Raw genomic sequence first — 15,295 nt, forward strand, 5'->3', positions numbered from 1 at the left:
TCATACTCTTAACTCCAACCGTTCGTCCTTTATAAGCACTGAACGTTTTTTTTTTTTTTTCTTACATATCCAGTGTGTGTGTATACGTATAAAGAATATTCTGTTTATGCATATTTGTTATGCACATTTTGGATAAACTTACATTAAACAGAAACTAGAAATGGGTGAAAAAAATAACTGTAAGATTTGAAACAACAGAATTAAATGAAATCATAATATTTTGACCAGCTGAGTTGAGTGATAATAGTTATGGCAAAATTTGATCAGACAGAGAAAGAAAGCGAATAGTGTTGCCCATTAGACAAAACAAGAAATAAGGCTTTCACGTCTTGTTTCGAACACCTTTGTAGAACTCTCATTTCGTATCGATTCTCAAAGAAATCTTTTTAGTCACCAGCAGCACCGTAAATAGCAAACTCGAGATTTCATAAATATGTGCATACAGTGATTACAAATTAATTGATATAACTTTTACGAATTACGTTTCACTCATTCTCGTTGGATGAGTAGGTTTTACTGTTTTTTCTTTGTTACGCTTATGTATTAAATAAAATAACACGAGTTAAAGTTTTATTCGTCTTGACACTTCTGCTGTGTTTCTGCTGATGTAACAATCTATCCTATCAACTGTTAATATCACCTCTAACACTTACTTACTGTACTTAAAAACAAAGAGAAACAATCGTATTGGTTAGAAAGTAGTCTATTATGGTCGAATAACAACTAAAAGAAAGAAAATAAAAATGAAATAAACAAACGACTTTCAATAGTAATTTCAGCATGAATATTATAGAAATCCAACAATCGCTTGAGATTAGCAGCGAAAGTATATTTCTTATCTGTTGTTCTATAAACGTATAGCTAATTTTCTCTGAGGATCTGGACTATTAAAATTACTGTCCTATAAATATATTATTATTATTATTATTATTATTATTATTATTATTATTATTATTATTATTATTATTATTATTATTATTATTATTATTATTACTACTACTACTACTACTACTAATAATAATAATAATAATAATAATAATAATAATAATAATAATAATAATAATAATAATAATGTCTATCTTTGTACTATGAACAACCTAAGGGCAAAAATACAGCACTTTACCAAACAAAATTAACACATATTGCATGCAATGTAACCTACCTACTGAAACAGCAAAACATGATAAAATAAAATAGTATCGGATTAATATTTCCTTGTCAAATTAATACAAAATATTTTTAGTCTCAAAATAGATACATCGTCAAAAATACTAAAAATAATATTTGTCAAACTCTAAAATTCATGCTTCTATACTGATAAAAATAAACTAAGTTAAAAGAATTGGTCAATCTTAAAATTACAGATTTTGGATTCAAAGGAACTAATGTTAATCTATTTCTCGTATTTATACATTGGTACCCTTATACCTATATTATGCAAGCAGTATTCACTTATAATATCTATTGTCTAGTATTTTCATAATAAAATCTCTTTCAATAAGTTTTCCCCTGTCGTTCAATGCCTATAATCTCCAAAATTGAAAATAATAATAATAATAATAATAATAATAATAATAATAATAATAATAATAATAATAATAATAATAATAATAATAATAATAATAATAATACTCCTTAGCCTAATTATAAACAAAATAAATTGTATTTCGTCAAGAATATTAATTACTCAAAAAATACAGAAATAAGTTTTTCAAATAGAAAACGTGGGGCCGCGGTGGCTCAGTGGTAGAACGTTCACCTCTGGTGCTTGGGGTCCCGGGTTCGATCCCAGCCCCCACCAAGTGAACTTTGTGGTGGACAAACACCGTGTGCGTGGGTTTTCTCGGGGTTCTCCCGTTTCCTCCCACTTTTTTCATTCTGCCATTTCATTCATTACTCATCATCACCGTCTCCTTTAGCCTAACCGGCATAACCGTGGGACTTAAAACTCAAACGTTTTCAAATAGAAAACGTATGTAGCGCAATTTAAGGGCCTCTGTACTACACACTATCCCAGAAGTTTAGCGACTTATTTTAGATCCAGGTATCAAGGCTATATTAAAAAAAAAAAAAAATCTGGGGATGGACAAAGTAAAGACACTATCAAATACGTCGAATACAAACGCTTCTATAATGATTTTGCGTAAATTGAGGTAAACTTATCACACGATTTTCTTCCAGTAAAAAAAAGAAAGGAAGAAAACAGAAAGAAAGAAAGAAAAAGAAAAAAATCTGGAGGAAGCCCAGCTTTGCTCCTGGGAGGACCTGGCAAAACTAGTCACGCTGCTAGTCACGCTTATACGAAACCCATAACCACGGATTCTAGGTGGCCTCCAAGGGAACTTGCTGTGCAACCTGTATTGCCATTTGAAGTGATCAGATCCCACACTGAATATTTATGGCATTGTCAAACGGGACGGGGTGAATCCACACGAGATAAAATATATGTTATATAATGTCATTTGCTGTGTTTCTTCAGTGTGGTTTGTGGTATCTCGCCCACACTTCCGATTCCGCAGAATGCCCTGGGATTCTGTGTTATTCGTGTCACTTTGCCATGGCGTCTCTTAACTTCTGGATACAAGCATAGTACACTTATTCGTCTTATGAACCTAAGGCTTTATTCCCTCTTCAAATTTTATGTTTTATTTATATGATTTAACCTATGGATAATGTATTTGTAAGTTGATTTTAGTCTGTAGGGTCAATCCATGCAAGGTGATCGAGAAAAAAGAAAAATTGCCGCTCGACCATCTCCAAAAAATCTAATTTTTTCATGAATGTTTATCCTATATCAGGGTACTTCAAAACCACAATTAATTATTTTTTTTTACAGCATCCCATGGCGACGCAACGGCTTCCGCCATTTTGCGTTTTTAAGTATTTACGTTGTTTTGAATATCTCAGCATGTATTTGTCCTACCAAATTGAAAATTGTTGGACGTCTCCAACACGTGCAGAGCTAAAACAGGAAAATGGCGCCAGGCCCTGTGTCGCCATGGGATGTTGTAAAAAAATTGTGGTTTTGAAATATCCTGATATGGGATAAATATTCATGAAAAAATTAGATTTTTTGGAGATGGTCGAGCGGCACATGCTTGATCACTTAGAATGGCACATGCTTGATCAATTCAAAATGAACTGATTCAGTATTAAATGCTTTACATGGAATATTTTTTAAAAATTATTTATTCTATTGCAGATAAATATTGGATGGACAATTTGTATTGTTCGGGAGAAGAGAAGACGATCTCAGACTGTAGATTTGATGGATGGGGTACCAGCGACTGTTCTGGAGCAGAAGCAGCTGGTGTTGTTTGTTATGTTTCAGCATCGAAAACGACCACTACTACAACCCCTCCTCCCTCTCTAGATAAAACACAGAAGCCAAGGATACGAATTAAGGTAAATACTCTAAACGTGTATTCATTGTTCAAACTTTTATCAACTACAAAATATTTTCCCTTCATTATTATCATTAAATGGCTTGTCCGTTCATTGCCACTTTTCTTTTAAAATTAAACAGTGATTTGCAATTTTTGGTTCAAATTATCAGTTGTCAGTACTATCATCGCTTTTGAAGTTGTTTTAAATTAAAAACTTCAGCATTAGTGTAATGTGGCTGGCTGGTGTTTATTTCTCGGTTATCATGATATCATGAAATCAGATGATTATCAAAATAATAGAACATCTCCAGATACAGCTACTTATCTGATTATTATGACGTGGGACCAAGAGCTCTGTTGGTAGGTTAAGTTTGAATTTAGCGTCCTGTTCTGTACCGAGACTATATGAGACATGGACCTATAGCGTAAGGTGGGATCCGAACATTCGCTTATGAATCAGAAAACTTGCGGTTTTGTTTTACTTGTAAATTAAGGTGAATCATTCTTTATTTCCCTTTCTAGATTTCAACTATGCTAGGATGAGTATGGAAAACTTTAAAGAACACCTATGTTCATCCGTTTATCCGTCTGTCAGCAAGTATCAAAACAAAACCGATAAGAGGTAGCGAGGAATGTATTTCTTGAAATCGATTCAGCGTCCCAAGAATAGGTTCCATCTTCTCTCTTAACTCTCTGTTCTAATCGGAAGTCATAGAATTGGCCGTTTATGGTTTTAACGTTAACTGTTATAGAGCAAAAGCGGTAATAGATAGCAGAAAAACGGATTTCTGCAATGAAATCAGCGTCCGATTGAATCCGTTTCTTATCTCTGTACTAAAGCCAGCAGTGGTAGAAGTCCACTACAAACTCCGGTTTCAGTATTGGTCTTCATATAGTAGAAATAGTAAGAGATAGTGAGAAATGGTTTTCTGATATGGATTCAGCATTCCAGGAGTAAGCTTCATATTGACCCGTATCTCTCTATTCAAACCGTAAGTAGTGGAAATGTACGATATTCACTTTCAACTAATCGCCATAGTGAAAACGTAGTAATGGATATGGATAAACTAGAGTTATTAGCTCTAGAATCTTTGATATTTCCGAATGTTTTTTCTATTGCAAGTGGAACTGGTAGAAATGTAGTATCACTTCTGTTTTACTGTTGACCTTCATAGACCAAAAACGGGGGAAGTGCCTTTTGACATGGACTCAGTGTCTCAAGAATAAGTTTAATTTCAATCTTGATCCCTCTATTCAAACTGGAAGTGATGAAAATTTAGTTTCCGGTGTCAACATTGATCGTTACTGAGTAAAACAATAATAGATGGGAAGAAGCATACTTTTCATATGGATTCAGTACCACATGGATAGATTTCATTTCCTGTTTTACTTTTTATTACATCAAGAAGAGGAAGCTTCTGGTTTTAATACTCACCTCCATAGAGCAAAATTGGTAAGAAATATCAAGACTAGGCTTTTTGATATGGATTTAGCTTCCCAAGAATATTTTTCGTCTTGAACTTTACCTCTCTGTTCAAACTGTTCTGTTCTACAGGTTTCTGCTTTCAACAATGATCGCCATATTAATAGAACAGTAATAAGCGAGAAGCAGCTTTAGATTCAATATCACATAAATAGGATCTACCCGTATCTCTGACTTTATTGCAACCGATAGTTACAGGTCCACCACTTTCGGTTTCTGTTTTCACTTTGTATAGTTTGAGAGTTCCTTCGTGGCTAAGCGGTTAGTGTACGCGCCTTCGGGTTGGAAGACCCGGGTTCGATTCCCGGAGGGAGCTCATGTGGTTCGGATTGCACATTAATCAGTAGGTCCCGTCTCATATAGCCTCGCTGCCGAAAAGAACGTTAAACTCAAAATCAACTCAACTCAATTGTATAGTTTGAAAATCTATCGTAGTTTCAGAATGTAAAATGAAATACACTTGAAATTCTTCTGTGTTTGATTTATACACAAGATTATATTTATCCTTAATGATTCCCAATTATGATCATGATTTCTTGTCATTACTGTTCTATTTGTCATTCGAACCGTTCATTAAGAAGAAGTATGCAAATTAATTTACCAACAGCAGGATATCTGCAGATTTGAGAGAAGTTTGAAAGCCATCTTGACTTTTTATCCCATTACTAGTGTCAATTACCCGCTTCACTGAGTTCAAATAAGAAAAATTAGTAGTATGTTCCGTTAGTCAGTCATTTCTTACTATTACTGAAGTGCTCTCTGATAGACGATGTTTTTTTGTCTTGCATTCTTCAACCAGAAGATATAAATTTTCGAGATTTCCAACTCGAGACATTGCCAGATTCTCTTCCCCCTCCCTCAAGTTGCGAGGCTGAATTTCGATGTAAACGGGATCGAAAGTGTCACTGTTCATCTCAGTGATCCCGAAAACTATGGATTCGACACTAATATCGGTCATTTTTTTAAAATCATTTTTATGTATCTCCTCCTCCTCTAGGGTGCGCCGTCGAAATGAAATGATAGAAACCATCCCAAGCTAGCTTCATCTATGTTGAAAATTTGATCGATATCGGTCAGGTGGTTCAAGAGGTACGAAATCACGAACATAGCCACTTTCATTTTTATATATGTGATGGATCTTTAACATCTGCACATACATTACCAAGACAATATGAAAAAGAAATTCATTTTATTTAAAAATTGCAAAATGGAAAACATCATTTCGTTAACAGGTTATTCTTGTGTATGTAGTCCAGATAGAGAAAGAAATCAGGATCCAGCATTCTCTTTTAGCTCTCAGTAGCTAAATCTGAAATAGAAATCCGTTTGCTAGAAAGTAGAGTTCCGCAAACGGCAACTATATAAACTAAGAGAATGTGGGTCAAGAGGTCTCACTTCCAATATTCATATTGTGCGTGGAGTTGCTGTGTGACGAAGTCCTAATCTTCAAGATTATTGGAAAGCTGAATTCATCATTTGACCAACCATCCACGGCAAGAGGCTTTTAGACGAAATGCGTTAATTTCCACTCGTTATACGCCAAGACGGCTGCATGTACTAAGTATGGTGTGCTATACAACTACTTTTACCCAAGGGATCCTGGTTCGTTTATGGACTTTAGCCACTCTGCCCGTAGCAGTTTGGGCCGCCGTTCCACCACAGAGGACAGAGGAGGAACTTTGCTGAAAGGAAGTATCTTCGATCCCTCCAAGAGTTTGAGAAGAAACTTTGTAATGTAATCACCCAAAGGACAAATATTGTGATTAGTGCGCGAAGTGTATAAATTTCCGTTCACTTGTACTTTATGAAGCTGGGACCAAACCAAGCGACCAATATAAATAATTCTTGCAATGTAAATTTCTGAATTCTAAATGATACACTCTGAAAGAAATTTCGCTCATACATCACCGCTAAATGACGTATGGAGTGTCTAGCTATCATTTTGTTTTACTGTAATCAGTTTAAGTAATTATACTTTAAAGTTAACGTGACAACTGTTTCGTAGCTTTGGCAAATAGGTACCTAAATGCTCTTTGAAAAGATCTTTAAATATCCATTTGTGATGTAGTTCTTTGTATAGGGCATCCATACAGCCTAATTATACAAGAAATGAAAATAAATACTCATAATCATAAAATTAAATAGTGTCGAGTATTTCTTACGACGATCACCGCAAAGGTTGAAAAAAGGTACGAATCTAGTAGTAATGAGTTATTACGAAAGAACTCAGTATTCGTAAAAGAGATTTTCCTTTAAGTGTGTATTGTCGGTGACCAAGAGCTCAGTCGCTTTGAAAGAAAGATTTATTTACATATTAGGGCAGCATTGCTTGTTGCCTATCTTGAAGGAGATTGATCTTACACTGCCAAAGTAATATTTTATATTCCGGTCTCTCGCAGACTACTATTACTACCACCAAATTGAAATAGTAATATCTCAATAAAAATTTTATGAGGAATTATTCTTTTCTTTTCAGATGAACTGGAATTTTATGGTTTTACTGATTTCTTCCTCAAGTCTAGTTAAATATACCCTCTAAAATTAATTTGCTTTATATATTATTAACTATTAAAATTATAAATAACGAAATTTAATTTTCAGGAAGTAATGGACATTTAAATAGATTTGTAGATGAAATCAGTAAAATAAAACCTTCCTAAAACTTTGTTTTGCGCATTATTTTCTAATTTTTGTTTCCTACTGCCGTTGGAATGTCCCCCTATTTACTTCAAATTTCCATAGTTTTCACCTTCACATTCATTTCCTCGTATTTCCCTACTCTTTCTAATTCTTCCCACATTTTCTTTTGAAAATTTCTTCCCTTGATCTACCTGCTTCCTTATGTAATTCGTTGTTTAACTCTCTGTACATCCTTTAGCCTTCCTCTGCATTATGTTACTTCCAGATCTTAATTTCCTTATTGTCTTCAACATTTCTTTCGTGATGTCTACCTGAATTAACCATTCCCTCTCCTCTTTTATTTCTTTCGCCCAAACTGTACTAGTCTACAACACTATCTTCCTGTTTTTCCCATACAACTGCATGAAAAATATCCATTACACTTACTTATGATCGTTCCTCTTCCTGTATATAAATTCTTGTGTTTACTTGTTGTTTTCCCTCTACTTCTTCAGTGGCCTGTGTAGTGGTCGTTGCGTACATGCTTTCATTTTACTGATTCCATCTTCACATCTGTTTAAATGTCCATTACTTCGTTAAAATTAAATTTTATTATATACGAGGCATGTTTTTTAAAAAAAAACGAACTTTTGCTTTAAAAATGTATTACTCATTTCGCAACATTTTAAGCAGCGTTTTCCTCAAAGTATTTCCCTCAACTGGCAACACACCGTTCCCAGCGTTTCTTCCATTTTTGGAAAACCTCCTGGAACGCACTTTCTGCGATGGTGCGCAGGTCTCTTGTCGCCTTGTTCTGAAATTTCTCTATGATTTGCAAACGACGTCCTTTCAAAGTAATTTTAAGTTTGGGGAGCATGAAAAAGTCAGTTGGGACTAGGTCCGGAGAATAGAGGGATGGGGTACAACGGGAGTCTGATGTTTTGCCATATAACTGTAGGTGAAGAGCGAAGTGTGAGTAGGCGCATTGGCACGGTGAACCATACAAATCTGGTTTTCCCGCTATTTAGGCCTTTCCCTGCGCACATCCCACAACAGCACTAAAATGTCTTGGTACAATTATTCGTTTACCATGTGAGCACACGATGAAAAGTACTTTTCTAATAAAAAAATCACCTTGATTTTTGACCGAGTCATGCGTGCTGGTTTTTATTTTATTTTGTTTTATTTTGGACAAGGAGACCCTGAATGACCTGAAAAGCACTTGAAATGTCTCTGTAAATGTTATGCCAAGTTTATAACAAAATTTCACATACACATGTTGGTCCTGAAACTCTTTCATTGTCAACGTATCGTTAATCCGCCGAACAGCTTGTGCACATGCTCATTTCAGCGGGTGTAGCTCGGCGTCTGTCATAGCGAAAGGAGAAAAATGGCAATTTGTTGCCTAAACCCACCGCTAGATGTGCTTAGTAGCCACAGAGCGCTCCTCTCTTGGTTGGCGCGTTATTTCAAAAGGTCGGTCAATCCTGAGGTCTATCTAGGAGCAGGAGCTACCAGAAGTGTACTTAAACGAAATCAACATCGACCACACCCATCAAGGCAAAGACTTCATCTCACACCTCAAAACTGTCCTGCATTCTACCAAGGTACGAGTAGGAAGAGGGCTACTGGAATACATGCCATACGTTTCAACGAGATACTTGCAAAGTCTTGAGACACAAGTCCAATGGATTTTTGTGAATTTGGAGTGCTTAAAAGGACTTTGGGCAAGAGGTGGACTCTAGAAAGCTTTGAAAGAGAATGAACATATTAATTCTCTAAATTCCTTTAGAGAATCCCTCACACCCATCTTGCGGAAGTTTGAAGCATACATTTTTCAATCGAGCAGGTATGACTTCGAGTCTAAACCACACTCTCTACGTATCGTTGTTTTAGAGTAACAGCACTCTGAAGTTCATTTTCCTACGCTTTCAGCACCTTATATAGCCGAAACTATCTTTCACTGCCCAAAGTTCCGCAGGACTTATTTGCTTGATTCAGTGTCAGGAATCAGCTTCCACAGTTTGTTCAAATAGTTTCTTACCACCCTGTATATATATATAGTCCGAGAACTTGAATATCATGCTATATGTCACTTCTTTCCGAATACTTTTCATTATCAGTATCTATATTTTGAATATAACATGCCAATCTTGTAGCAGGGTGAACAAGCTTTTATCTAAACACATATTAGGGGGATATGTCGTAAGGTCCAGCATTCTACCCCTCAAAATTTTTGAAGATATAGATGTGAGATGTTGGTAGTGTATATGTTCTTTTCCCTAGATTGTTAGATTTCCCTCCAAAATCAGGGAGACTGGATAAAGCACTGCTTTTAGCAAACATACCAGAGGACAAATGGTGTGATTAGAGCCTTAAAGATTATCATAGTGACTATCATTATTTGTATACCTACGAATATTTATTGATTATAAATACTTGAAATTTTTTTTCTTAGTATATCAAAAACTAACAGGTTTGTATAGTAGTTGGACTATTAAACGAAAGACCTCTTTTCTGTGTTCCACACCCAGAATACAAAAAACGAGTCTTACTAATTAAAGACAACGTTATGATCTCCTATCATATTATGCCAACTGCCAATGGCAAAGCAAAACAAGCAGCCTGTTTTTATAGTGCTATTTTAAGCGTTGACTATTTTTGACATTCTGAAGGAACACGTTGTGGATATTCGTATGACCATGGAATACTACATGCCTCAGTACCCCCAAAATGCCTCAACAGACGGATTATGTCAATGGACCGTGTCGTCTTCTGGAAAGTTGCCTTGAAAGCGACCAAGAAGGCGAGGGCAGTCTTGATTTAATTTAACGTATAATAAGGTTTGACATGTACGAGTTTTGTGGTGTAAATAGCATGTGACTTAAAATATTGGTTTAAAATATTTAGAGAAAATGGAACTACTTTTTTTTCTGGAAGCCATTGACAGACTCTATGACGAAAATCTTTCAGATATAACACTACAGGAAATATACGAGGGGGATTATAAATCCATCTTTAGTATTTTTTAATAATAAAGAAGCCAATAATTGTTAACATATTGTTTGGTTGTTTTTGAATTATAGCAATGATTATTTTTCTATAACTTCCTATGCTGCATTCAAATTTGGACGTTGAAAAATTATGAATGTATCCTAATTATGAAAGGGAAACGTCTGAGTTTGTATGTCACGCTAATAAGTGTCGGTAATAAGTGTCGCCTGCCTTCCTAACGCCAATAGATGTCGTTAGTCTACAGTCAATTTACCGATTTAAAACTATTGTGATTATTTAATTGCAACTTAAAAACTGTATTGCTTCTATTTAATTATTTCAAAATGGATAGTGATGATGCTGAACATGAATCTGCTTTGCTGTTTTTTATTAGCACAAGGGCCGAACCATATTTAGATTTGAGCTTTAATATTTGTCAAATCGGATGTTGATTAGTGGGCAAGAAAAAATATATAAATGATTAGAACTTTTATTAAACACGATTTTAACTTATATAGTGCACACACACACACAAAAAAAAAAAAGAAAAAAGAAAAAAGAAAAAGAAAACGAGAGAACGAACTAGTGCAACTTCAATACAAATTTAATAAAAATAGTTCTTAAAATATGAAGTAGCATGCATTAACGCAACAAGGAGCGTCATTTCAGACTTCGCTTGAGAAGGACAAGAGCATCACTGATGTAAAACTTCCACGTTTAGTACTTGTATATTAGTAAACAATCGATTAAAGAATATATATTCCTCAAACTCTTAAGAGGGGCCATTGCCCTTTCCTGCCCTTCTTAAATGACGCCCCTGTAGCGCAAAGATTTCCAACAGGTGTGTTCCGCAAACCCCGTGAGCTGTGTCATGAAGTTTATGAAGTTTTAGAATTTGAAAATACATATTATGTCGTACAGAAGATCTATAAGTCTAGACTGTATAGGACAGATTTTATTTTATTTTTTTTACCATGAAGCCTTTAATAATTAGTTAAGGAAGGAAATTTTTAGGAACTTCAGTTTTGTGTGTATGTATGTTAATAATACAGTGCCTAAAGTGTGTTGTGATACCATGGGAGGTATGTATCCAGTCAAAAGAAGCTGAGGATATTTGAGGGTTAAATTTATCATCATGGTATACTGTATACAGGAAGCAAACAGTTCAGGCAGTGATTTTCAAACTGGAGGACACAGGCTATTATCAAAATTGTACCATACATCCTAAAGAAGTTGTTCGGAAACCTTTCCAGTACAACATCATCTGAAATCGAATCCGAAATATCCTACATAAAGTTACTAGAAATTAGACCAATACAAGGCACAATTGCCACTAGTAGTAGTCCATTTCCCAACTGGAAGACGCAAAATCGTTACGGCAGTTTTGAAAAGAAAAAATAAGCTAATTTATGACGTGGTGGTATCAGAAAGAAGTGAGATTAGACATGTAAAACAAAGCCAATTTGACTAAGTTGGGCGACTACCCTAATAGTAGTCCTCTTGTTCCTGCTGATACACATTAGCAAGGTTTTTAGCAACACCTTCTCCAGCGTCGCCTCTTACATCATTAGAAGAATGGAACTTCCACCAAGAACATAGCACCACACTCCAGTTAGTCAGAGTGATGGTGTCATCTCACACCAATTTAACAGTGGCGATCAAAAGTTGTAAACCTTTCTAATTATAAAATAGGCATTCCATAAACTTTGGCACTCTGGTCTCATATATAAATTTATCTATGTAAACTTCCCGCAATACCAAGTGGAGATCGTTTCTTCATTTCTTAACAAAGGAACTTTCAGTGATACCATGCAAGCTACCCAACAGAATCTAGACGTATTCAAGTGGAGGTTTCGCAGAGATCATATCTGTCTTCTCTCATATACTCCATATACACATCAGATTTCTCCACTACCCCGAATACTGCAATTACAATATTTGTGGATCTTAATATGTGATTAATCTTTGCAAATCACAGTAAGTAAGGTGTGCAACCAAACAGTTCGACAAGTGCCAAATCGAGCAAAACTAGTATTGACAGTGGAACACCGAGATATTGATGAAAAAAGAGATTCTCAGTAATTGCTGGAACTTTTCTGTTTGTGTGAAGTTGAATGGAACAACTGAATGCATGTACTGACCGGCTCTTACGTGGATGCAACAGAAATTGAAGCATTTTAAATAGTTTATCTTGCATATTTCAGAGTTTGTTCGGGCGGACGCCTCACTTATGGATATGCCTAATGTATCTCTTCCCCATCTAGCACGTCTGAAAGACTGCACAACCAGGGGTAAAAGTGAGGGGGAACGTGGGGCGACGCCGTCCCACCATCTCGAAAAATACAGCGTCCCCTAGTTCCTAAAACATTACAATGGGCAAAGATAGGCCGGGGAACGGCGTGACGTCATGCCCCTACCTTTTCACATTCACTTTTACGCCAGTGCACAACACTATGGAAAATTAAAAAACAACGCCGACGAGATTATTCTGGTTATACTTCACCAAGAAAAAGAAGCAAGGCCCCATCCAGGTATCTCTTCGCGGATCATTGCTCGAGTCCCAGTACTGAGGGCCAATACGATTTAGGAATGCTGCTGAACCATAGTATATCCTTCCAAGCTCATATCAGGGAGACGGTCAAAAGAGTAACTCAATGCTTTCAAGTAGTACTGTCAATCCTGTTCAGCTCCCAATTCCAGTGTGAGACAAGAAGACATGTGTATGTGTACCAAATGTGCATTAGATCGATCCTCAAGTACGAACACAGACTGGGAGCACGCTATACCGGCCCGTCTCAAACTTCTCCAAGTGATTCAAAACACAGCTTCAAGAAAAAGTAGCCCATATTATGAACACATCCATAGCCCAAATGCATGAGGACCGGGACTTTCCTCTGTTCTGTGATCTATGCAAATTATCCACTAGCAACTTCTAGAGATATGTCTGACCTTTACCTCATAAACACATAGCACTAATAGGAACACTAAAAACATACAAGAAAACTTACAGAATGTCTCGCGCTGATCATTCAGTGTCGTGAGTGAGAATACGATCAACACGCAGAATCAAAAAGAACTGTAACAGTTGCAGTTTCTCATGTACGTATACCATCTTGTACCAAAACAACACAACAGATGGAAGACATGGGTCCAAGCCCGGATATTGGGTAGATCATGACTCAGTGCCTCTGATCGTAATCTACTTATTGACTGCCTCATCAGGAAGAAATCTGTTAGAGACGTTTCAACCCTCCTCAAGCCACCCAAGTCAACAGTTGGTGATGTAATTGTAAAGCAAAAATGGATATCACAACCGGAATAAAACTAGAACCAAGTAGGTTACATTTATTGACAAAGGGAGACAGTCGATCGTTGATATCTAGAAGAAATAGTCAAACATTAAATGAAACAATCATCCGAAAATTCCGCAATGCTATAAACTGTCCAGTAAGCATTAGCGTCTTGAGTGAAGCTAAATATAGTATAGTCAAGCAACCACTAATACACCAAGCATTAAGTTGTAATGTAAAGAGCAATATCACTGTACTCGGGATAATTGGAATATATATTTCGAAATGGTGTATCACGCTTTACCGTAAGGTAATCCGATAGAAAGATTGCGAATGGTAAATGTCTGAAGATCAATACCTTCCAGCATGGCAGCGCTGCCCATCATAAAGTAGCGTCTATGAGAAACTGGTTTGTGGCAGTAAGATTTCAGAAATTGACCCATCAGCCCTGAATCCTGACTTAAATCCCACTTTATAATGAAGTAGAATGTAGAATGCTCTCCAGATCTCACCAACCCAATCCTAAAATGCTATGACTAGTTGTTTTCAGAAAGAATTGGATGCATAACCTACAGGGACTGAGACAATGGCTGAATTTCTCCTCACCAGAGTTAGGATTGACATCAAAACAAATGATGGCGGAAAGGGGAACAAAAGTAGTGATTCAAATGGATGTCCGATATTTTTTATTAGCTAAGAGTATACTGAACACTATGCCTGAAAGAAGAGATAGTATGATTGGTCATTGGGAATGGCAGAAGGAAAAATACCAAGAGTAAGGCCACGATTCAAATGGGTCATTCCATAAGAAATCACCTAATTTTAAAACATGACCGTGCTTCAATATCTCAGATTCTCTTCAATTTTTTTTCAATACATTGATATCAATGAAATTATGCTAAATTATTTTTTTTTTCGATTTTTTGGATGAGAAATGGGCCGAAGAAAAATTTTTGAAAAATGTGAATTTTGCTTCAATTTCACTTTTTGGCACTCAGCATCTTAGAATTAAAATTACCATAACTTCCTTATTTTTGAAGTTATTGGGCTCATCCAGGTGTCAAATGAAAGATTAACTTTTGCTCTTTCAGCAGATCCTAAGTAACCTTGCAAAAAGTTACACAGTCAAACTTTAATGGACATGCAAAGCAAATTTTAAGTTTATTTTTTATTTATTTATTTTATTTTTATTTTATTTTATTTTACAAATTACCATAATATTATATTTTTGTACTTTAACTCTGACTTTCAACTTTATTCCCAATTGTACCATTTTCTTACAACTATCAAACTTTTGTAACTTTTTATAGGATTAGTTTGCATTTACTAGGTATAATTAAATAACAAAAAGGGATACTTTTTTTTTGTAATAATCTTGCGGTTTTGTGAATGGAAAATATAAGCCTAGCAATGTAAGGGGTTGAGTGATTATTACAAACCCTATCAACAGAAATAAGTAATAATAGACTAATGTACATAGATGAAAACAATAAAAAAGCACCTTTTTTTATTTTTTAACCATA

At 35.6% G+C, this 15,295-nt stretch overlaps 1 protein-coding gene across 1 annotated transcript in view; it reads left to right on the forward strand.

Annotated features, from left to right (window-relative positions):
* LOC145666744 (lysyl oxidase homolog 2-like) overlaps positions 1-15,295 on the forward strand; it is a 205,882-nt gene that overhangs the window by 122,837 nt on the left and 67,750 nt on the right. The window contains exon 3 of the mRNA XM_081734287.1: positions 3,203-3,405. Coding sequence (XP_081590413.1) covers positions 3,203-3,405 — 203 coding nt within the window. The remainder of the gene's footprint in view (positions 1-3,202; positions 3,406-15,295) is intronic.

This window comes from Thermobia domestica, chromosome 12 (genome assembly GCF_964235325.1).
Source record: "Thermobia domestica chromosome 12, izTheDome1.hap1.1, whole genome shotgun sequence".
NCBI lineage: Eukaryota > Metazoa > Arthropoda > Insecta > Zygentoma > Lepismatidae > Thermobia > Thermobia domestica.